Source organism: Hypanus sabinus, chromosome 6 (assembly GCF_030144855.1).
Source record: "Hypanus sabinus isolate sHypSab1 chromosome 6, sHypSab1.hap1, whole genome shotgun sequence".
Classification (NCBI taxonomy): Eukaryota; Metazoa; Chordata; class Chondrichthyes; order Myliobatiformes; family Dasyatidae; genus Hypanus; species Hypanus sabinus.
The window spans coordinates 109,797,995-109,823,156 of record NC_082711.1 but is presented as its reverse complement, the minus strand read 5'-3'; the positions used below and the strand labels follow the sequence as shown (position 1 = coordinate 109,823,156).

General features: G+C 48.4%; 1 protein-coding gene across 3 annotated transcripts in view; it reads left to right on the top strand.

Moving 5' to 3' along the window:
- Positions 1-1,463: 1,463 nt before the first annotated feature.
- Positions 1,464-25,162, top strand: part of LOC132395747 (uncharacterized) — a 40,100-nt gene continuing 16,401 nt past the window's right edge. The window contains exons 1-2 of one of the 3 annotated variants that reach the window (XM_059972722.1): positions 1,464-1,726; positions 19,728-20,927. In XM_059972722.1, the coding sequence (XP_059828705.1) occupies positions 19,911-20,927 (1,017 nt within the window). In that variant the 5' untranslated portion in view covers positions 1,464-1,726; positions 19,728-19,910. Of the gene's footprint in view, positions 1,727-3,558; positions 5,363-13,624; positions 14,541-19,727; positions 20,928-25,162 lie in introns of those variants that run through there. The other 2 variants (XM_059972723.1, XM_059972721.1) reach the window with 2 other exon arrangements.

The window sequence follows — 25,162 nt, the reverse complement described above, 5'->3', positions numbered from 1 at the left end:
GTGAGTGTGTGTGTGTGTGTGTGTGTGTGTGTATGTGTGTGTGTGTGTGTGTGTGTGTGTGTGTGTGTGTGTGTGTGTGTGTGTGTATGGGGGGGGGGGGTTGAACCAGTAACCATTTCTGGGTGAAATCACGCCCACTGGAAATTGGCCCTTTGATTTTAGTGCGGTGGACATTTAGAGTGATCTGCGGTTCGTTCGGTAATGCGGCAGGCCGTACGCAGCGTGTTTCTCTCATTGGCCACGTCAGTTAGTGTCGCTGACGTTGACCCACCATCTCCGTGTGTCGGCCACTGATCACCTAGGAATTACCGGCATTAACAGTGGGCCAGGTAAAAGGATAAGATGCCTTCTACATGGCCTCACTCGGGCTGGATTGCGCCTGCTGTTTCACTGGTTACAAACTTTCATATGACATAGAGAAGTACAGGCCGGTAGGCCCACAATGTTATGCTGACCTTTAACCTACTCTAAGATCAATCCAATTCTTCACTCCCCACAGCCCTCCATTTTTCTTTCACCCATATACCAGAAGAGCTTAACAGGTCAGTCAGCATCTGTGGAGGGGTATAAACAGTCGACATTTCCGGCCGACACCCTTCATCATGAGGACTTCTGTTGAAGGGTCTTGGCCTGAAACTTTGTCTGTTTATTCCTCTCCATAGGTGCTTCCTGACCTGCTGAGTTCCGCCAGCGTTTTCTCTGTGTTGCTCAGGATTTCCAGCAAATGTAGAAACTTCTGCGTCTTTAACTACCCCCTACTGTATCTGTCTCTACTACCACAATGCCTGGATAATATGGAAATTGGCAAAGAGGCTATAGAACTTAGGACATGGCATCTCAGTACAGGCTTGCCGAGGTCCTCCAGCATTTTGTGTCTGTTGTTTTGGATTTCCAGCATCTATAGATTTTCTCGTGTTTATGACAGTGCAAAGCACTGTATTTGTCAGTGGACCTTTAAGGTGGTTCCAGCCACCCCCCCCCCCCCCAACTCTCCACATAGTTTCCTATCGTCCATGTACCTCTAAGGGTCTCTGACTTAGAGAGACACACTGAATCTCTGCTAGGCACGGAAACTGCACTGTAGCGATCAGGAAGGCTCTAGAACAGGTAGTCAACAATGTCCAACGCATCATTGGCACCGGTCTGCCCACTATCAAGGACATATATACAGCGAGGTGCTGCAAAAGGATTCCGCCCACCCTGCTCATGGACTTCTTGTCCCACTGCCATCAGGACATAATGGACATACAATCAATGCAAGTGTGGAGTACAGTTGCTGACTGAACGAAGCAATGCGCCCCCAGTAGGGGGTCTATTCCTACTGCAAGTGTCAGCCGTTTGGGGCCTCGCTGGTTTTTTAAACCACAGTGAATTCACAATTGGCTTTCAAAGGCCGGCGACGGCGGAACGCAAATCTCCAGGCAGCTTCAGACCACGTGGCTCCGTGACCTCGAAGTGGGCTGTTGCGCAGAAAGCTCGAAGAGGCGGCAGGAACAATAGCGTCTCCGGCTGCCGGCTGATTGACAGCTGCGCCCGGAACCCGGCGCCGTTAGACGGCGGAGGTTGAGAGACTGCATTGCATATCCTTCTCGTTCCGAGTCAGTCCAACTCGCCCGGTTTATCCGCATTCTGGTGCCCCCGCCCCCGCGATCAAACTGTATGTTGTAGAGTGAGGGAAAGCCCGCACCCGTGTTCTCAAGCAGTTAATTGACGCTTGTTCCGCCTGGTAAGAATTTAAACCATTTTCTTCTTAAATGCATTGCAGTAATTGTCTGGACAACAGTGCCCTCTGGTAGCCCGCTGTCAGAATAACTAGGACGGTGAAAGAATAGATATTTGTAAACGGGTGTCCCGTCTCCTATTTCTCCCTGTGCAGGTGTTTACTCAGATGTTACTGAATCCCCGAAGTCGCTCGGCCGGTATAATCGCCCTCGGCGCTGTTCTGTTTTTTGTTTGGTGTACAGTGGGGGGGGAGAGGGAGTGAGATCCGAAGGACCTACGTTTACGGCCGGGTGCTGTCGGAGTGCAGGCCTCAGTAAACGGGTGTCGTCTGCCCCCTCTCCGCATTCCGAGCAACTGCACTTGTTCGCGTCACCCGATTCTCAGCGATGTGTGTTTGCAAGCTGGAGAAGGCGCACTTTCCCGCTGCGCTCGGCATTGGCTGCGCGGCTCCGCGGTCTCTGCAATCGCCTTTAATCGCCTGTTAAATACTTCCCCTTTTTAAACCGACACTCTGCAAACCCTGAAACCAATGTCGCTTCCGCCTGCCCATAGGACCGTAAGGCATAGGATTAGAATTAGGCCGTTCGGCCCATCGAATCTGTACGGCCATTCCATCATGGCTGATTTATTAACCCTCTCAACCCCATTCCCTTACCTTCTATCCGTACGTTTTGACACCCGTACTAATCGAAAACCTATCAACCTCCACTTTAAATATACCCAATAATTTGGTCTCCACGGCTGCCTGTGGCAACGATTTCCACAGATTCACCACACTCTGGCTGAAGATATCCCTCCCCATCGCTGTTTTGAATCGACATCCGTCTATTCTGAGGCTGTGTCCTCCGGCCTTATGCTCCCCCACTATAGGAAGCATCTTCTCCACATCCACGCTGCCCAGACCTTTCAATATTTGATGGGTTTCAATGACATGCCCAGTCTTCTAAACTCCCGCGAGACAAGGCCCAGCGCCATTAAACGTGACTCATATGTTAACCCCTTCATTCCTGGGATAATTCTCGAGAACCTCTTCGGCCCTCTGTCGCTCCGCGCTGAGAGTCTCTGCTGTGTAAGACCCAGCCAGCACCACTCCTGCGACTCTTGGGTTCCATGGAGTTTCTGAAACCAGTAGGAAGATTGCTCACTGCTTCTCAGCAATAACTCTAGTTTCGTCGCTGCCCCGATCTGCTTAATGTTCACACTGCATACTTGCTTACATTATCCCGACCGGGGTATAGGCCGCCGACAGTAGTTCGCAGGAGTCCTTGGGGCTGGGCCAGCCTTTCACGTTGTTCCCAGGTGTAGTCCATCTTCGAAGATACATACAATGTGCGAGAGGAGCTCAGCAGGCCAGGCAGCCCGAAACATCAACTGTTTATTCCCATCCTTAGCTCCTAGCTATCCCGCCGAGCTCCTGCAGCCCACTGTGTGTACCACTGTAAATTTCCAGCATTTGCAATACCTCTTGTGTCCATCTCTGGAGATCCTTCCCCTCTCAGAGATGGCGTCTTCGGAGCTTCTGGTTCACATTTCTGTAGAGATGGACTCGTATGGGATGGGGTTGCTATCTTTTCACAGCCAGGCTTGGGACTGCCCATGGGCAAGTTCCACATTACCTGGCCTTGCAATGAATTTGCTCGTCCCTATCCCGCAAATTTCACCACATCCTGAAATTATCTTCCTAAAAAGAGAATCAGCCATTCGGTGCTCCCATGCTCTCTTCCATGTTCCCGTGCTCTGCATTAATTCTCAGGGATTGCCTCACCTGAATTTTGTTGTGGAATTTCCGTCCGGGTTGCATTTTTTCCCCACACGAATGTCAGTCTGAGGTTATCTTCCATGTGTCTGTTTTGCACCTGTAAGTTGCAGATTTTCATGCTGCCCAGAGTTACAGTTGAATAGCCCGTGACAGATGAGGGTATTCAGAGGTAATGCAGTAGCTAAGAAAATGTTTATTTACTTATTTAGAGATACAAGGTTGAACGGGCACCTCCGGCCCAGTGAGGTTGTGCCACCGAGCCACCCTCCAATTTAACACCAGCCTAATGACTGGACCTGTTCTTCTTCAAAAGTCCCATCACCCCTACTGGGGCTTAGTCCACTGACAGCTACTCACCAGAATCCAGTGTTCTGGGCCAGTCTTTCAGGTTGTCCCCGGGTGTAGCCATCTTTGAAGGTCTTTACTCTCCCATCTTTTCAGCTTCTGTTGGTGTTTCTGTAGCTTTGGGGTTCTACGGGATGGGGTGGCCAGCTCATGTCCATCCCTCCTCCCTTCACGACCGGACTTGGGATCGTTCTTGGAGGAGTCACAGGACAGTTTACAGTAACCAATTAACCTACTAACTGGTGCATCTCAGGACTGTGGGAAGAATCCATCACCACCCAGAGCAAACCGACAGTCATGGAGAGAATGAACAGACTCCTTACAGAATCACTGGAACTGGGTTCCAAACTCTGATGCCCAGAGCTGTAATAGCATCGCACTACCATCGAGCCCCACATGAGGAAATACCCTCATTTAGCCAGCACAGAGCACCGAGTCAGGAGTAAGTGGCCCCTACCCACCCCATCCAGCAAGCTCTCAAAGTCAAGCAGATGCGGAGGCATTTCTTCAGCAAGAAGGGTGGTGAATTCATTGCCAAGGTTGATAGGTTCTTGATGAGTATGGGCATCCAAAGCTATAGGGAGAAAGCAAGAAAATCAGACGATGGAATGGCGGAGAAGACTCGACGGCCCGAGTGGCCTAATTTTTCTCTTACGTACGCCCTCTAGGGGACTTCCTAAGCAGAAGTAACTAATCCATTTATAGTTTAGTCCCGAATGGGGTCTCGGCCCGAAACATCGGCTCTTTATTCATTTCTATTAATGCTGAAACGGCTGCTGACTTCCCCAGCAAGTTGTGTGTGTTGCTTCGGATTTCCAGCAACTGCAGAATCTCGTGTTTATAATCTAGTTTATCTTGTCAACGTAACCACAAAAGGCTGAAGGCTCTGAGATCTCGAACACGGCCTCGACTGTCACGAGTATGTAATCCTTCTGACAAAATAAAACTGATAGAATGAAATAGGGATTTTATTTGCCCATTAACTCGGAAGAGTCAGTGACAAGTACGGACGAAATTGCAGCCGAATGCGAGAATCGAGTTCGAAGTATTCGCAGAGTGGGACGGGAGTATTTACTAGCTCAGGAAGCTATCAAAGGCAAACTAGGTTCTAATTAAGGGTTTCGGCCGGAAACTGTTATTATCTCTTTCCATATTTGCTGCCTGGCCCGCTGAGTTCCTTCAGCATTTTGTGCGTGGGGAGAGGGACGCTCACTCAGAATTAAGAGAGGCTCTAAATTTAAAATCAGTCTGTGAGCCATTAAAGGGCGCAGGCAGAGGACAACGAGCACTGCGTGCTGCGGACACATGCAGGGTTGCTTGCATTGCCGCCCCCGCTGCAAGCTCCAGGCCAGCGCGCTTGTCGCCCCGGCAGGGTGGCTCCGTAGCTCGCGCTAATTGGCAGCTGAGCGTGTCAATCATTGGGATGATTGACGGGCGGGCGTAGCCCGGCGGGACCGGTGACCTTTTGGCGGGCGAAGCGAGGCTGGGCTGGGCTGGGCCGGGCCGGGCCGGGCCGGGCCGGGCCTCCGCCCTCAGGTAATCGCTTCACTCGTTTGGCGGCGGCCGGACGTGCGCTTCCCCCATCTCCACCGCTTGTGGCCGGGCAGAGCTGAGGTGGAGGCCGGGACCCTGCCGCCGACGTCATCTGGAACTGGATATACACGGCAGGGCGGAGGGAGGACCATGTGTAACGACCGGGGAGAGAAAGCGGCAGCGAGGAGGAGGAGGGAGGGGAGAAAGGAGGGGGTCGATGCGAGGGCGAAGGAGGGAGAGGGGAGGGTAGAGAAGGAGGAGGAGGAGCAAGCAGGAACGGGTGGGAGGAGGGGGAGGGATAGGGTAAGGGGGCAGGGAGAGGAGGTAGAAGGGGGATGGGGAGAGAAGGGCGGGTTAGAGGAGGGGAAGGGAGTAGAGAGGGGGAGATGGAAGGTGAAGGGGATGGATGAGGAGGAGAGTAGGCAAGAAGAATGGGATGGGGCAGGAGGAGGCAGTTGTAGAGGGAGAGGAGTGGAGGGGAGTGACATGGGAGGGATGAGAGTAGGAGGAAAGGGATGAGAAGCAGAGTGGGTGAGGTGGGAGGTGAGAGCAGTGGAGAAGGGGCAACCAGTAAGGATGGCGTGAGCATCTGGGTGACTGATGAATGATGGGTGGAGGGGAAAATAGAGGGGGAGTGAAATGGGGCTGAAAAAGGTGGAACAGATTGGAAAGTGAACAGATTAGAAAAGGGGAGAGGAGGAATGGCAGGAGGGGGAGGGAGAGTGGAGGGGAAAGGGGAGTGAATGGAGAACAGAAGAGATGGAATTGGGAAGGGGATGGTAGGGAGAAAGAAGAGGTGGAAGGAAAGAATTCTTATAGCAGTTTGTGTGGTGTGTTGGGCAGAGGGAATGTAGGCAGGCTGAGTCCTGGTTTTATGAAGGGGAGTGTCAGGTGATGGAGGGAAGGTGTGAGGCAGGGGGGGGGGAATAGGAGGATGAGTGGAAGAGGCATGGAGGAAGGAGGAGTTGAGCAGTGGAGGCTTAAGAGGGTAGTACAGGGTGAGAGAAGGGACATGAAGTTGTAAAAGATAGTTGTGGGGCAGGGGCATTGAGGATGAAGAGTTCAAGAGATGGGAGGGGATGAGGCAAAGATGCTGTAGGAGGGATGAGGGTTGAAGGTATTCATAAGTGGATTAAGGAGACAAAGGTTAAGAGAGGTGATGACTGAACTAGGTGGTGTAGTTGGGGGTGGGTTGCATTAAGGAGAGCAGAATCAAGAGGGGAGAGATCTTGAGGCTGAAAACAGCTCATGACTGTGGTGATTGAGGGGGTTGAGAGGAGAAAGGAGAGTATGACAGAGTTGTGAAGGAGCAAAGTTGAGGGGCGCTGAGCACTGAAGTGGTTGTCAATGATTGGAGAACATGTCTTATGAGGAAAAGTTGAGTGAGCTGGGGCTTTCCCTTTGGAGTGAAGGAGGATGAGGGGTGACTTGACACAAGGTGTATCAGATGATAAGAAGCATAGATAGAGTTGACAGCCAGAGACATTTTCCCTAGGGCAGGAATCGCTTGTAAAAGGAGGGAATAATTTTAAGGTGATTGGAGGAAGGGGTAGGGACGGTATCAGAGACAGTGATGGGCGCCATTGCTGGTGGTAGGGGCAGACACTTTCAGGCCATTTAAGAAAAAGATGATGGTAGGATGGAGGGTATGTAGGAGGGAAGTGTTCGATTGATCTTGGAGTAGGTTACAAGGTCAGCATAGCATGGTGGGCCGATGGACCTGTTCCCAGTTTGAAGAAAGGGATGGTATTGAGGGATTGTGAGGGCATAAAATGGGGTGTCTTAGTGAAGTATCAAGTAAGGGGATAAAACGGGGTGTCTTGGTGAAGTATATTGAGTGAGGGGATAGAATGGGGTGTCTTGGTGAAGTGTATCAAGTGAGGGGATAGAATAGGGTGTCTTGGTGAAGGGTATGAAATGAGAAAAGTGTTGAAATGAGTTAAGGATTGAAGGTGGAGGAAGTGGTTTCATGAAACAAGTTTGGAACTGGATATTGTGCAGTGGGAGTAGCGTGAATCATGGTGAGGTGGTAGGTGAATAAAGAATGAGGTGAAATGATGGGGTACCAAGAGGTGGGGATAGGCTGGTTGAGGGAGGGGGCAGTGGTTGAGGATGGAGGGGAGGGGTCATTGAGGATGGAGGGGGGGAGTAGTTGAGAATGGAAGGAAGCAGTGGTTGAGGACGGAAGGGTCGGGTCGTTGAGGATGGAGGGGAGTATTGCTGAAGTTGGTGGGAAGCTGGCGATGCAGAGCAGAATAGGCCTTGCCAACCCTTCAAGCTGTGACTTACCAGCAATCCTGACTTAATCATGGGACAATTTGCAATGACCAGTTATTCCACCTGGTACGCCTTTGGACTTTGGGAGGAAACTGGAGGACCTGGGGAAAACCCACACATAGCACGGGGAGGATGTACAGAGACTCCTTACAGAAGATGCTGGAACTGAACTCTGACGTCCCGAGATGCAGTCGCGTCACAGTAACCACTACGCTGCTGTGGTGGTCTAATTGGATGTTAAGCACTTGGAGGGGGGGGGGGGGGTGGAGGTGGAGGAGCAGGAGAAGAGGAGGGCATTAACATAGAAGGACCGGAAAGTATGGGAGGCTGGGGGTACAGACTAGAGGGGACTGCAGAAGCTGCAAGGAATGTGGGCTGGGAATGAGGAAGAGGGAAGAGAATGGAGGAGTGGGAGGATGGGTCAGAGTGTAGCTGGAGGGTGAAATTAAGAACTATGAGACTGAGAGGGGTTTCCAAAGAAGAGAGGGATTGAGGGGGTTGGGTGTGGCTGTGGTTCTGAAATGAGGTGTTGAGGGTGGAGGTGAGGCACTTTGGGATTTGATGGGAAGGCAGTGTGTTGGATGTTAAAATGGCAGGTGAAATGGGGAACTAAAAGATGAGAGCAGGAAGCTGCAGACGAGGGCAAGGCTATGGAATGAGGAAGAGCGGCTGTAATGGAGGGTGAAATGTAGGAGATGAAGAGTGAGAAAGGTGGGTGCGACGTTGGGCTTTGGTGGTGGAGCACAGGTCCAGAGGGTGGCTCGGAGGTTTGTGGTGGAAATCTGCTTGGTGCAGAGCAGCAAGTGTATAGTGTGGATTTGTAAGAGGAGCGGAAAGTGGTATGGGGTTAGTGAAGGAAAGTGGTGTTTGCGGGCATAGAGAGCGGAGTGGGGAATGCGGGAAACATCAAGGGCAAAGAAGAGGAGCAGATGTTAAGACAGTAGAATTAGGTCATTTCAGAAGGGAAGATAGGGAGAAGGAGTGGGGAGTGGGGCAAGGAGGATGAGGCATGGTGTGAGGTAGAGGGAATGAAAGGTAAGGGTGGGAATTGGGAGAATGGGGAGAATTCAATGATGGGACCAGGATAGGGAAAGGTGGGAAGAGAGAAGGTGAAGGGAAGAGGAGGGAGGGAGAGGGTGGGGTAGGTGGGATGAGACGGGATAAGGCAGGGTGATGGTGCAAAGAGATTGGGGTGAGAGTAGAGAGGAAGAGGAGGGATGGCTGAGAATTGTAGATAGGGTGAGGGTGGTAGGTGGGATGGAAGTAATAGTGGATGTAGATGGGATGAGGGTGCAGATAGTTATGTGGAAGCAAATTGAAATGAAGATGGGCATAGTGGTAGGTGGGAAGGGGGAAGAGTTGCGGGAAGGTGGAGGCGACGTTAGAGTTAGAGGCAGGGGAAGGGAGGTCGAGACACATGAGAGGGACGGATAGGTGTGAGGGATTGGACGAGTTGATGAAGGGGGAGGGAGACCTGGTGCTAGAGGAGAAAGTAGGGGAGGCTCGGAGAAAGGGAATGAAGGAAAGATGGATCTGGTGAGATAGACTAGGGGGGAGAGAAGAGTGGAGACGGGGGGTGGAGTGGAGGGTTAAAGGGAAAGAAAAGTCTAGATAAGGGGATGTGGAGAGGAGGTTTTCTATTGTGGGGGAGTCGAGGTCCAGAAGGCACAACTCAGAATAGAAGGATATATATTTAGAACAGAGGTTAGGAATTCCTTTAACCAGAGAATGGTGACTGTGGAATTCATTAGAACAGGCGGCTGTGCAGGCAGGACGAGTCTTGTGTATTGTATATTTAAAGCGGAGGTTGACAGGTTCTTGATTAGTCAGGGCGTCAAAGGTCATGGGGAGAAGGCGGGAGAATGGGGTTTAGAGAACAATTTATCAGCCTTGATGACTCGATGGGCTAAATCGCCTAATTCTGCTCGTATGTCTTAAGGAGACTGTAGAGAGAAAGAGGTGGGGTGGAGACGAGACGAGAGAGGGGCGGGAAGAGGCGGAGCGAAAGAGCAGCAGAAGAGATTGAGTGGACAAACGCGTGAAGCGTTCGGAGGGAGAGAAGGGAAAAAGAGGGGACGAATGGCGGTGGGGTGGGGATAATTAATGAGAGGAACAAATGTTTTTTTTCCGTTGACAAAAGATAATTAACTGGGGGTTGTAAGGGAACCAATGAAGTCATCTCCGCCGTGCACTGACTTAGGCTCAGCGTGAGGCCAGCGAAACCGCCGCTGCGACCGCATTGGAGTCTCGTCCGTCCCGGTTTTAAAAATCCCGTGGGGTAGGTTAGGGTCACATATGAGAAGGGTGCAATCGGTGAGTGCATTGTTAATCTTTCGGAAAAGGCAGGCAAGTAAATTATCGGAACCCTCGACTGATTCTGTGCAGGACAGAAATAGCTGGAGGTGCTCTTTACGCCAGGCTGCACCGGCGGAAGGGAGAGGGAGAAGTGAGAGATACATAGAAAAAGAGAGAAATAAAGAGAGGGCGAAAGATAGAGGGAAAAAAGAAAGGGAGAAGGAGAAAAGCGAGAGAAGATGAGATAGAAAGAGTAGAGAGAGGAAAGATAGAGAAGAGACAGGGAGAAAGCGAGAAACAGGAGCGACGGTAAAAGAATCAGCATCGAGGGGAGAAAGAAAAAAGAGGGAAAGATAGAGACAGAAATAAAGAGGGCAAAATAGAGCGAGGAAGAAAGTGAGAAATTACTTTCACAGGAACGTGGAAAAGTTAGCACGGAAAAGCAGAGTTGTAGAGAAGGTGAGGATTGGGAAAACAAAACGCAGGTCCACTATTTCCCTCTTCATTGATGCTACTCGGCATCAAAGCCGGGCAATGACAGCACTCTGAGACGATATATGTTTTTGTTGAATATGTAAATACCGGGTTATCGTCAAGAACGGGAAATATAAGCGGATTGGGCCAGTGCGTCAAAAATCAATTTCGAAGTAATTATGGTAAAGATGCATCAGAGAATGAACGTAACTTATACGCGAAATAATCTTGGATCAGAAAGCCATTTATGTGCACACTTACTAGAGGCATATCTTTCTTGTTAAAGATGGAACGTGGGACAGCCAACAGCAAAGCCCTTCACTGGGAGGTGAAAACTGAGTCAAGCCAAGCACAAGTTGACTGGTTCTTACGTGTTTATTCAGCTGTGACAGCTGTGCGGCGTGTGGGCGTGCTTTTGTAGCCCTGTAGAACACAACAAATTCTGCAGATGGCGCCTCTCCTCCCTTTTTTTTTAACCACATCCACTCTCCTTTCCTATCAGGTTCCCCCTCTTTCAGCTCTTTACCCTTTCCACTTATCAGCTCCTTTCTTCTTAGTTACTCCCCTCCCCCCACGTGTTTTTTATATTCTGGTATCTTCCCTCTTCCTGTCCAGTTCAGGGTCTCGGCTCGAAACAGCGACTGTTGATTCAGTTTCACAATGGCTGCCTGACCTGCTCAGTTCATCCAGCATTTTGTCTTTGGAGCCCCATTTCGGAGCCCTTGTGTCTACCTGCACCATTCTCTCGCCCACTTGATCCCTTCAGATACAGGGACTGGACCACCCCCCTAACCGCACACACACACACACTCACCCCCCCCCCCGCTCAACTGACTGAGAACTTTTTTTCTGTCGACATTTTTTTTGCCTCCGAATTGTATCAATACTGGTTTCTAACTTCAAAACACAAGCGCAGAGTTGGTCGCCGTGGTTATTGTAACTTAGGAACGAAATTATACATTTATAGTCATGTTGATCATCAAGTTTTGGCAAGAGTTCAGGAACATTAGTACAAAATACATTGACGCAGACTGGAAGTAGTCGCTAGCGTTTCCCACTCCCTGTTCGTTGATCTATGGTATCCAGCCGCGCACTTGGTGTTTACTGATACCAACCTCCGGTTTTTCCAGTGCGTCAGTCATAGGTAACATTGAAAATGGATAAATTAAAAAAGTTGGCGTAATGTTGTTTGAAGTACTCTGAGAAGCTTAACTTTGTTAACGTAAGCAGTCAGTGGCCACTTCATTGTGTACACCTGTACACTCCGTTAATGCGAATATCTATGGAATGGTTGTTGTGCCAGGCGGGGTGGTTTGGGTGTCTCAGAAACTGCTGATCTCCTGTGGTTTTCACGTACAATATAGTCCCTAGATTTTTCAGAGAGTCGCGTGAAAAAACCAAAACAAAAAATCCAGTGAGCGATAGTTATGGGAACCAAAATGCCTAGCGACATTTGAGAGAGGCCGAACTGACTGTAACTCAAATAGCCACGTGGTACAACTGCATTTCTTAACACACAACACGTCGAACTTTGAAGTGGATGGGCTACAGCAGTAGAGGACTACAGTCAATGGCCACCGACAGTTGATCGATTTCCCCATCTATTACGAGGCTCTGAGATAAGAACGGAAAACGTATCGTACACTGGTCTACGGTGTAGCCACGTAGTATGTGGAATGGAAGCTTTTACTGGCGCGGCTACTTGTAGATTGGCCGCACGCACTGCGGTTTCGGACTTCCCTTCTGTCAGATGTCGGTGCCCAGTCACCAGGGAAGGCCGCCGCCAGGGCTAGCAACATGTCAGTACAGTGGAAGCCCTCCTTTGGTTGGGGTCGACCATGTATGTTGCATCCTAATTGTCTATGGAAGCCAGAGCAGTACAATATGGAGAGCAAGCTGCTGCCCCATATGACAGTCCTCCCCCTCCTCCACACAGTGTATAAATCCACAGGAACAGCAGAACCCTTTCCAGTTTAGTACGGGCGGCATCGCAAGAATTGCCAGGCAGCGTTGAACCCGACGTGGGATTGCCAGCTCCGGAGCTTTCCTCGGGATTTACTCACGAAGCCTTCCCCGTGAGTGGGTATAGGCAGCGGAGGTTTGACATCAGATTTCTCTTTCTCCTACCTAGATGAACCGCCAACCACGGCTGACGAGCTCCCTCTGCCCGAAGTGACTGGTTTTAAGATCCCAGAAACCCGCCTTTGCCCGTTCTCGCTGTCAGTGGAAACGGTTCTGCCGGGTTTAGTAGCTAAACCACATGTGGGGGCCAGGAGCTGTTCTTGGTTGTCAAAGGGTTACTTTAGATCAGAGATGGGGAAGAACTTCTTTGGTCAAATAAATTCATTACCACAGGCGGCTGTAGAGGCCAAGTCGTTGAGTATATTAAAGCGCAGGTTGTTAGGTTCTTGATTAATCAGGGCGTCATAGGTTATGGGGAGAATACAGGTAAATGGGGTTGAGAGGGATATTAAATCAGCCATGATGGAATCGGCGGGGTTGGCTCGATCGGCAACTGGTCTAATTCTGCTCCAATGTCTTTTCCAGTCTGATAGACTGAAGCCAGTTCAGAATGGACTGGCTTAATGGTTTAGACCATGAAACACCCGTTGTCCTGGGGACAGCGGATCGGCCCAGGTTGGAATGCCGATGGAATTCCACCAGTCCAGGGAACACCAGAGGAAATGCCAGCGCAAATTGAACAGGCTAGCCGGGGCGGGATTTGAACTCACATCTTAGCTTGGACAGCCGCAAATATTAACAGCAGGTTGCAATTTTAATGAATGGTTTGTGGCACAGTAGAGCACAGAGAGGGTTGAAGCGATTACGGGTTTTGAAATCCCGTCCCTTCACCTTATGAATTAGTTCTTTAATGCAGCCAAATCCTAATGAAGGGTCTCGGCCTGGAAATTCGACTGTTTACTCTTCTCCTTAGAGGTGACCTGACCAGCCTGAGTTCCTCCAGCATTTTGTGTGTTAGGCTTTAATGCAGCTGAAGCCCGTTATATGATTGAGCATTGGTGGAGGACTGGGCCGAGGCAAATGGCCAGCTTTGATCAGAGAACTTGAAGAACACTGCGCCCTGAGAGATTAGATTAGTAGGCTCTCTCCACTCAAACTTGATAGCCTTAGGAACTTGCTTCTCCCCCCCCCCCCCCCACACACACACACACCCCTTGTAAAATCAGAAATCAGAAGTAACAAGTCTGGGTGTCAACCCTGAATCAGATTTGAATTTTAAATTCCACATAAAGAAAGTGACCAGACCAGCATTTCTACACTTGAAGAATTATTGCAAAGGCACACCCGCTTCTGTCATATAATGATGCTGGAAAAACTAATTCACACCTTTATATCGAGTGGACTAGGTACTGCAATTCACTTTTACTGAACCTTCCAAAACAATCTAATGGCAAACTTCAGCTCATTCAGAACGTCGCTGCCGGACCTACCCAAAACCAGGATGAAGGAACACATCACACGTCTTAGCTAATTTGCGTTGGCTTCCTGCATCGTCTAGAATTGATTTTGAAGTTCTCACTCGTTTCTAAAGCTCTTAATGGTCTGGGTCCAGAGTACATCACAGAATTGCTTTCGTTTTATAATCCAGCTCTAGCTCTCAGGTCTTATTCCGTCCGTATCTTAAATTTAAACAATCTTTCTCAAAAGATAATTGGCAGGTCAGCTTGCTTTTTTTTGAAGTACGCTCCTAAATTGTGGAATTCAATACCTAAAGCTGGAAGGGGTGAAGACCCAGTTAACACGTTTAAACGTACTTATTTAACCTTGCTTTTAACTAACTTCCGTTTCTCTTTTATATTCGTATTTATTTTATGTTCATGTTTGTACGTTACCCCATTGTAAATCACTTTGAACTACATCGTTTTGTATAAAAAGTGCTGTATAAACAGTTATTAATATTACTCGTTCACGGTTTCTGCTTCGAGAAGCGTTCAGCGCTGTCCGCTCTGTGCAGAGAATGCTGGGGCCCTCTAGTCCCGTGAGCGGCTGGAGGTCGTGCCATATTAAGTGTCGCTTCCACGTTAACCCCGCCGCATTTGGCGACCTGTTAGCGACGAAGTGAGTGAAACCGACAAGTTCCGCAAAGATCACGGAGTTCTTCGGTCACCCATGGGTAAGGGGGTCTACCGTTGGCGAGATTAGTGCTCGCGATCTGAGCTTGGCGTTTGCGTGGCTTTGAGAGACGGTCTGCGAGTGGCAAAGTACGGGCCGGACCTGAACCGGAACACAGTGCGTGAAGGAGACGAAGCGAAGCAAAGTATCTCCCTAATGGAATCGTGGCGGGTTGCTTTTCGTTAAACCTGGCGCGCTACTCAGCCGGTTGTACCCAGCCAGCTTGTCCGCATTTGCTGAGTTCGCTGTGCAGTCTCGGCGTTCTTGCTGCCCGACCCTCTATGTCCTGCCGGGAATTTTAATCATTCGCTGCTGAAGAGGCGCTGTGTTGCCTTGTTTCGCTGCGGGAACAGCGGAGGTGGGGGAAGGGAGGTTTCACCGGTCTTCAATCTTGAGTTTAACGTCCAACTAGTAACAGGAAACCCATAGCGATGGCGCAATCACTTGAGCAATACTCCTGTAGGGAAGAGTTGGGTTGAGTGTACGCAAGTTTATATATATATATATGTATATCACACTGACACGCTATAAATCTTATCTTCTGGCCTGTAAGTTAAAACTTCCTCCGTGCCATCTGGTTGGGCCGACCTCATTGTGTGCAACCTCAAACACTTCCCCCGAAGTGCATTTTGTCAGTATTTTAAAGTTCCTCGGCAGAAAATTAGGAAGAAGGCACACGAGCCTCAGGACCCACACCACCAAGCTGGGGAACTGTTATTACCCCTCAATCATCAGGCCCTTGAACCAGAGAGGATACGTTCACTCAGGTTCACTCGCTCCAATATTGGAATGTTCCCACAACCTATGGACTCACTTTCAAGGACTCATGTTCTCAATATTTATTGCTTATTTATTTTTAATATTTCTTTTTACTTTCTACTTGTATTTACACAGTTGTCGTCTTTTGCACTTGGGTTGTTTGTCCTTTATGTTGGGTGTGGCCTTTCACTGATTCTATTGTGTTTCTGGTATTTACTGTGAATGCCTGTAAGGCAATGAATCTTAGGGTTGTATATGGTAATATACAAGTACTTTGATAATAAATTTACTTGGAACTTTGAGTTAGTTAGGCATTTAGCCATCTTAAAGCCAAGAGACATTTGGAAGTTGAATGGGGTGAGATGTGTTGATCCGTGAACAGGCTTCTCAAGTGCAGAAAGATATGCCCTCATTTATTCATATTCAGAATTAGGGTGACACGAGATTATTGACTTTGTTAATTGCTTTCTTTTAAAAAAAAGTTCAAAGGTGAGGGGGAGAGTCATAGCATAGTCATGAAAATTAGAATCTGGATGAGTTGGACTGGATGCCAGCCAAGAGAACTAAGGAGATGTAAGGGGAAAGTTTTTGACGCAGAGGTGCCTGGAATGGATAGGATGGTTAAGAAGGCTTACCTTTACTAGTTACAGGCACTGAGTTCAAAAGTCATGCTGCAGTTTCATGCAACTCCAGTTAGGCTGCATCTGTAGTATTGCACTGCATGTACTGTAGCTCTGGTTGCTGTTATATAGGAAGGATGTTGAGGCTCTGGAGAGGATGCAGAAAAAGGTTACCAGGGTGCTTGCTGCCTGGATTAGATTAGAGGACATGTGCTATCACGGAAGTTTGAACGAACTTGGGTTGTTTTCACCTTTTTTCTGGTGTCTTCCCCCTTTCTTTTCAGTCCTGGTGAAGGTGCTCATCCTGAAACTTCCACTATTTATTAATTTTCATTAATTCTGCCTGACCTACTGAGTTCACACACATGGCACGTGTCCCACACACACGGCACACATCCACCTCCCCCCCCCAATCGGGTTCCTGCCCCTATAATAATCCGTTTGTAATTCACGGGATGAAAGTCAGTTTGTTGTAGCAATAGAAGGAAGCCTGGTCTGACATGGCAGCCCTGATCATCACTGGTGGGCTTCCAGGGCTGGGGGTGTTGCATAACCTGTGACCAGGTCCATTGAGTAGGTGAGGGGAGAGAGGCCATGCCCTGGGCTGCCGTGGGATAAGGGGGTGAGGAAAGGGGTGGGGGTATCCAGAACTAGAGGACAGCCTCAAAATTGAGTGGTGACCTTTTAGAATGGAGGTAAGGAGGAATTTTTTTAGCCAGAGACTGGTGAATCTGTGGAATGCTCTGCTACAGATCGCAATGGAGGCCAAATCTGTGCGTATATTTAAAGCAGAATTTGATGGTTTCCTGATCGGTCAGGGCATCAGGAGATATGGCGAGAAGGCAGGTGTATGGGGTTGACTGGGATCTGGGATCAGCCATGATGGAATGGCAGAGCAGACTCGATGGGCTGAATGGCCTAATTCTGCTCCTATGTCTTATGGGTCACTGCTGGCTGTGGCCATTCCTCACATTCAGCTGTGATATTCCGCTGTCCAATCAGCATTAGTCTATTTTCATCCAGATCAGCTGATTTGAATGAGGGAGAGTGGTACGAGTGTAGAACTACAGATTACTGTTATGGAGCATGATCTTAACTCTTGGAAGTCTTTAAAGATTTCAGAAGGAGCCAGTGTTTAATTAAACCCATGTAATCTGAGTCTAAAACTAGAATCTAATTCCTGGATTTGTTTCTGTACAATCCATTTGATAAAGTGCAGTGAATTGTGGAGCTTGCTCGCAGCCCTCTAACTGTCTTCACTGCAGCTGAACTCTAAACTTAGAAGGCGACCACATTCAGTTTTAGTTATTTTCTCTCGGGACGTGAATGCTGGCAGGAAGGCCTTTAGTTGTTAAAGTTCATAGCTGGCAGCAAGATGTTCTGTTGAAACCGCTCGTTTGTGGTGAGGCTGCCTTATCATGCAGTTAGAGCAGGGGCGCAGTGTCATTATTTTGCTTAACAACCTATTCCCTTATTTTCGCCTCTTAATTATACAGTTATGATCACGGATTTTCAATTGGCGTAGAATGGAGGTAGTGTTTATATGTAAGTAGTTTTCAGGACAGGCTTCTGGTTGATAGATTTGTAGATTAGGTATGCATGCTTGTACATACATGCTTTTGTGTCTGCATGTGTGACTGATTATGAATATATCAGTAAATGACCAAGCATGTTCATTTGTGGTAAAGCAAAATTATTTTGTCCAGACAAATATTTTGACCATAAGATCCAGAAACAGGATTAGGCCATTTGAACCTTCGAGTCTGCTCCGCCATTCTGATTATTATCCCTGTCAACCCTAATCTGAGATTTATCCCTTTAATGTTTGATGCCCTGCTGAATCAAGGAGCTACCAACCTGTACTTTAAGTATACCCACAGCCGTCTGTGTCAAAGAATTCCACAGATTCACCACTGTCTGGCTGAAGAAATTCCTCCTCATCTCTGTTTTAAAGGATCGTTCTTCTATTCTGAGGCTGTGGCTTCTGATCCTAGACCCCCCACTATTGGAAACACTCCACTCTATCTAGGCCTTTAGGTTTCAATGAGATACCCCACCCCCTTTTTTTCTAAACTGCAAGTGCAGGCTCAGAGCCATCAAAGGCTCTTCATACATTAACACTTTCATTCCTGGGGTCATATGAAGGATTATGTAAATGACTATTACCGATGAAGTTAGTTGATGTATTATGAAAATAATAATTCTGTGAACTTGCTTCATAGTTTAACTCAGAGCGTCAGCTGCTTGGCATTCTGAACTGATGCTGACTTCCCGATGTGTGAACAGGAAATAACCCCATTTTGAAAAATGATTGGCTTTCTAATTTGGGGGTGCCCTGGTAGCTTAGCGGTTAGTGTGACACTATTACAACTTGGGGCATCAGAATTCGGAGTTCAATTCCGGTGCCGTCAGTAAGGAGTTTTCCATTTACCCTGTGGCTCTGTGGGTTTCTTCCAGGTGCTCCGGTTTCCTCCCACAGACCAAAGACTTTCTGTTTAGTAGGTTATTTGGTCATTATAAATTGTCCTGTGATTAGGCTAGTCTTAAATAGGTGGGTCACTGGATAGCACAGTTCACTGGGCCAGAAGGGCCTGTTCCATGCTGTATCAATAAATAAATGCAGCATTAAACAAACAATGTGACACTTAGATAGGTAAATAGCTTATTCCAATTGGTGTGGTGGAGGTGCTGTTTACTCTGTGATTTGCTTTACATGGGTGAAGCCAAACACTGTAGATCGCTGTACATATCACCTCTGTTCCCTTTGTCAAGATTGTGGAGTATGTTACAGGAGTCTGAGATTAAACCGGAAGCTGTGTTGTTATTTGAGAAAATGATATAAATGAGAGAAGCTCATTGTAGAGGGGATGAGGAAACTCTTCTGAGGCTGGACTACATTTGACCGCAGACATTCTTTATTAAGACCATAAGCCTGGAGCAGTATTGGGCCACTCACCCCATTCGAGTTTGCTCCACCATTCCATCATGGCTGATTTATTATCTCTCTCAACTCTATATTAACTCTATATTATAATTCTAGTTTTTTTTTAAGATGGAGGAAATATCAACAGGTTAACTCTCCAAACCTGCTCCTGTATTTGTAGAGGATCCAGTCTTAGCCTCAATGTTATTACTGTGCTCTCTTCCCATAACCCATGTTCACAGATTAACTGTCAATCTCTAGTTTACATATGTTCAATGTCCACTTCATTAGGTACACCTGTACACATACCCGTTAATGCAAATATCTAATCAGCCAATCATGTGGCAGCAGCAATGTATAAAAGCATGCAAACATGGCCAAGAGGTTCAGTTCTTGTTCAGACCAAACATCAGAATGGGGGAGGAAAGTGTTACAAGTGACTGTCTGTGGAATGATTGTTGGTGCCAGACAGGGTGGTTTGAGTATCTCAGAAACTGCTGATCTCCTGGGATTTTCTCACTCAGTAGTCTCTAGAGTTCACAGAGAAACGTCTAGTGAGCAGCAGGTCTGTGGGTGAAAACACCTTGTTAATGAGAGAGATCAGAGGAGAATGGCCAGACTGGTTTGAGCTGACAGGAGAGCGACTGTACTAAGAAGTTGTTTTAAATGTTTCACTGGACTTGGGCCCTACTGGCCTGAGTTAAATAGATCTGCGTTCCTCGTAGACCATATATATGAACCAGGGTTTTTTGTGGAGTTAATTGCAGTAAGATTTTATTATGATATTTGCTCTAATCTGGATTATTTTTGGTGTGAACTCAACAAATTGCACTCATTTAGAACTTAATCCAGGTAATAACATTACACCCTTTTCTTGTGCTTTCAGGACGTGGAGCTACTGGCTGTCCTCGGTTTGGTAACTGCCTCTCCTTTGGCTTTCAAATATCAGGAGGCATCCATCAGACTTCTGAGATTGTGTTGAACCCATCCCTTGCTTTGCCTTCTGCCACAAGCCAGCAATTAGTGTTCACTGGAGAGTCTCCTCCGAGAAATTTGACCCACAGGAGCTATGAACCCAAACCAGCTGAGTCCTGAGCCCCAGACGGCACTGAGCCCAAAGCCTTGCAGCAACCTCCCTAGCAGCTGTGGGCAGGTCCACTCCTCCATTGCCTCTCCAGCAAGCGGCTTGGCAGCCAGCCCCTTTCCCGCAGCAGGCTTAGGCATCATGCAGAACGTGACCAGCCCAGGAACCTATATTCAGATCCCCATCAACGCCGAGGTCCGCTGCATCTCCACGCTCTCCTTGCCCCCAGCGGTCCAGAGGAAGATCTACGGCGGAGCCTGCAACCCGCCAAAATGCAGTGACAGTAGCAAGCCCTCCATTGCCATCTACATCTACCCTGTCAACCCAATCAAGCTGTCCGAGGCCAAGCGCCTTCTTCCTCTGACACACAAGCCATCGTCGCCAGACTGTGGAGCTAAGGGTGTGACTGATTCAGAGGAGAAGCCCATTTCTCCACCAGCCCAAATGCCGAGTAAGAAAACATCATCAAGGAGACAAGACATCAAAATAAATCAGCCTGTAAAGGACGCTATTGTTACCCCAACACCTGTTTCTGTTAAATTTTGTAATAACCTGGCCTCTCAGGTTCTGAAAACATATGTAAAGCTGCAGGGGAAAGGGGGAAACATGGACGACTTGATGCAGACTTACTTCAACAATCCACTGGAGGTCAAGTCTGCCAATTCGTTCAAAGACAATGCCCTGCTCCTCTTCAATGGGCAGTTGTTTTTCCTTGCCCAGAAAGGTGCCGAAATACCTGCTGCGGCAATGAAAGGGAAGCGGTTGGCAAGGGAATCGGACACGCAGGAGCCAAACATGCTTCAAGGGGAGCCAGGTCGCTTCGAGCATAGGATTGATACTGGTCAGAACTCCACCAGCTCTTCAGCTGCAAGGCACGAGATTGATCCACAGGCGTTGAAGCGGGAACACGAGACCAATAGGAAAGAATGCGCTGCAAAGGGAGGTGATGGCTCAAATTGCCCTTCCAAAACTCGACAAAATGGATTGGAGATGGCACAGCAGGTGAAATGCTTTCATGACTACTGTCTAATGTTGATGGACCATGTAGTTAGCTTCTGTACAACTGGTTAGCTGATACTAATACTTCTCACAACCTGATCTCATTGTCTTATTCGGCAGTGATTTCTTGAGCAATGTCTATTTCATACTATAGGCAATCTGCAGGTTATGGCGGGGTTCTGTTCCTGAGAACTGTTCATTGCCCAAACTGTCTGTATTTGGAAATAAGCACCAGCTCTGTCTGCCACAAGCTGGATCTCCTGGTGGCCACCCATTTTAATTCCATTCCCCATTCCCATTCCTGTATGTCGGTCCATTGCCTCTTCTGCTGCCACGATGAGGCTAACCTCATGTTGGAGGAGGAACAGCTCATAATGTTGTTATAAGGGCTACCGGTAACCCTAGATAATTTCTAACGTAAGTACACGTTCGGCACAGCATTATGGGCTGAAGGGCCTGTATTGTGCTGTAGGTCTTTTATGTTTCTATGTTCCTTCTAGTTTCCAACTTGACAATGGCATGAACAGTTTCTCTAACTTCCACTAATTTCTTCCCCCCTTTTCTCTTTTTCCATTTCCCCACCTGGCTCTTCCCTTATCCTATCTCCTCTGCTCACCTGCCCAGCACCCACTTCTCTATCTTCCCTTTCTCAAATGATCCACTGTCCATTCCTATCAGATTCCTTCTTCAGCCCTTTACCTTGTCCACCTATGCCCTCCCAGCTTCTCAATTCATCTCCTCTCCTTCCTCACATGGCCTCACCAACACCTGCCAGCCTGTATTCCTTCCTCTTCCTCCACCTTCTCATTCTGGCAGCTTCCCCTCCCTTTCCAGTCCTGATGAAGGATTTGTCCAAAATGTCATCTGCTTATCCCTCTCCATAGATGCTACCTGATCTGCTGAGTTTCTCCAGCACTTTGTGTGTGAACTGTAGCAATGTTTGGCAGAGGAACACAGAAGGTGCTATGACAGTGAACGAGCAGGTTCAGATTCAGAAGTGGCTGGCGGGTGGCTCAGCTCCACTCCACTCAACCCAGCCTCTGATTTGTACAAAGAAAGGACTCTGCAGAAGCTGGAAATTCAGAGCAACACACGCATAATGCTGGAGAGACTCAGCAGGTCAGGCAGCATCTAGGGTGGATTATAAAGAGTTGACATTTTGGGCCAGGACTGGAAAGGAAGGAGGAAGAAACCAGAATAAGAACGTAGGGAGAGGGGAAGGAATGAAAGCTAATAGGTGATAGGTGAGGGGGATGGGGATGGGTGAAGGAAGGGGAGAATGAAGTGAGAAGCTGGGAGGGGATCGGTGAAAGGGGTGAAGGGCTAAAGAAGGAGGAGTCTGATTGAAGGAGAGAATGGACCATGGGGAGAAAGAGAATCAGAAACCGGTGATGGGTGGGTGAGGAGAAGAGGTAAGGGGGAGAAATTACTAGAAGTTCAATCAATTGATGTTCTTGCTGCCAGCTTGGAGGCTACCCAGATGGAATATGAGAGGTTGCTCCTCCAACCTGAGAGTGGACTCATTTTGGCTGTACAGGATCCCATGTCCTAACATATTGGAATGCCAATTGGAACTGGAATTAAAATGGTGGGACACTGGGAAAATGGGAAAACATCCCTGTTGTGGATGGAGCGGAAGTGTTCAACTGTGTGCCCCCCCGGCACCCTGGAATTTTAAGCTTTGTCGGGTTGTGGGGTGAGGAGAGAAGGCAAGCAGAAATGGCCACTCTCCACCCAGCAGAAGATGCCTGAAGCCTCACGCTATCTGACTCATCCATCCCCCTTCCCCTCCCCTTTTTTTTGAATGTAGAGGATGTCCATAAGTCTGATGTTTATAACCCAGCGAGGAGCTGTACGTGTAGCCATCCATAATAATTCAAAAGAACGGTAGCCTCCTGTGTCCTGATTGAAGGGTATTGGCCCGAAATGTCAACTGTTTATTTCCCCTTCATAGATGCTGCCTGACGTGCTGAGTTCCTCCAGCATTTAGTGTGTGTTCCTCTGGGTTCGCAGCTTCTGCAGAATCACTTGTGTTTTCAACTTTATAATACATTGTTTATGGCTAGGCTGGAATATGGTGTGTGGTTCTGGTTGCCACACTACTGGAGGGAGGTGATTGCAGTGCAGTAGGTCAGAGTAGATTCACCAGGATGTTGTCAGGAATGGACAGTTGCAACATGGAGGAGAAAATGAGTTGGCTTGGAGGAGGGATCTGATAGAAGTATTCAAAATCATGTGAGACACAGGGTAGAAAGGAAGAAGTTTCTCTTCTCCCCTACCCATCCAGCAGAGATGCCTAAGACCCAAGGGGATAGAATTCCAGAGGGTGTAGTTTGAAGGTGAGAAGTAAGGTGTGGGGCAAAACTTCCTTTTGCCTTGAGGGTGGTTGAAGTCTGGAATGTAGTGTCTCAGAAGGGTGATGGAGACAGGTACTCTCAAGACATTTAAGAAGCATGTGAATCACCAAGGTATGGTAGGCTGTGGCTCAATGGGATTAATTTCAAGTTCATTCAACTATTCATGAAAACCCATGAATATCGCCAAATGAAACAGTGTTACTGTGGAGCCGAAGTATAAAACACAACACCAACACTCATACAAAACACAAGGCACACACGTAGCAAATATAAACCAGCGGTAAAATACAGTCACGCAAAAGATGTAGTCCAAATCCGAGTGCGTGAATGTTGCGGCTATCTGCTGTGGAGCATAATGGAGCTTGTCTTTTGCTGAATGAACACTGGAGGGCAGAGCTGACTCCAGTATGGATGCTGCACCACACCGTCTCCAGCACCCTTGTGGAAAATACCAACTCCACCTCTCTCCTGGGCAGCTGCAAACAGGCAACAGCGCAGTTCAGGGTCTGGTCCTCACTCCAACTGAAGCCACGCAGCTCCCCTGCTGTCTGCACTGACGCTCGCCAATAAAACAGTGAATTGAACTTGTGGTATTCCTCATTGCTGATGTCCCATAAGGTCTTGCGATCACAAGAGAAGCACTAAGACAGTTACTCGTTGCTGGACTGCCAGTCAAGAAGCTTAGTATCCAGTTGCAGAGGGAGGTGTTCAGGCCCAGTAGGCTCAGCTTTCCAATCAGTTTCTGAGGGATGATTGTGTTGAATGCTGAACTAAAGTCTATGAACAACATCCGAACATACTTGTCTTTTTTGTCCAGGTGGAGTGTGATGGCAATGGCGTCGTCTGTTGAGGGGTTGGGATGGTACGTGAACTGCAGGGGGTCCAGTGAGGGGGGCAGCAGGGTCTTGATGTGCCTCATGACGAGCCTCTCGAAACACTTCATGATGATGGATGTGAATAGTCATTTAGGCAGGACACTGAAGACCTCTTCGGCACGGGGACGATGGTGGCGGCCTTGAAGCACTTTGGAATGATGGTGCTGCTCAGGGAGATGTTGAAGATGTCAGTGAGAACATCTGCTAGCTGGTCTGCACATCCTCTAAGCACTCGATCAGGAATATTGTCTGGTCCAGCAGCCTTTCGTGGGTTGACCCTGTACAGTCAGTCACGGTGAGACACAGCCCCTGTGTCATTTGTAGGAGGGGTGGACTTCCTTGCCGCTACGTCATTTTCCGCCTCAAAACAAGCGCATCTTATGCGTTATTCAGCGCATCTGGGAGGGAGGCATCACCTGCACAGTCAGGTGATGTTGTCCTGTAATTGGTGATGTCCTGGATGCCCTTCCACATGCGCCTCGTGTCGCCACTGTCCTGGAAGTAACTGTGGATTTGCTGGACGTGTGCACGCTTTGCCCCTCTGATGGCTCGGGACAGTTTGGTCCTTGCTGTTGTTAGGGCTGCCTTGTCGCTGGCTCTGAAGGCGGAGTCAGGGGTCCTCAACAGTGCACGCACCTCCGAGATCATCCATAGCTTCTGGTTAGCGCCTGTAGTGATACAGTGAGGACACAGTGATGTCATCAATGCACTTGCTGATGTAGCTGGTCAGTGATGCTGTGTACTCCTAAGTTGGTGGAGTTGCTATCGGTTGCAGCCTCCCTGAACATGTTCCAGTCAGTGTGCTCAAAGCAGTCATGAAGAGCAGAGATGGCTCCTACTGGCCAGGTTTTCTCCTGCTTCTGAATTGGTCTGGAGCGCTTGATTATGCTGTATGCTGGGATTAGCATAACAGAGATGTGGTCTGAGTAACTGAGGTGGGGGCGGAGCTCTGCCCGGTACACGTCAGGAATGTTTGTGTAAACAAAGTGTAAACAATGTTACCTTT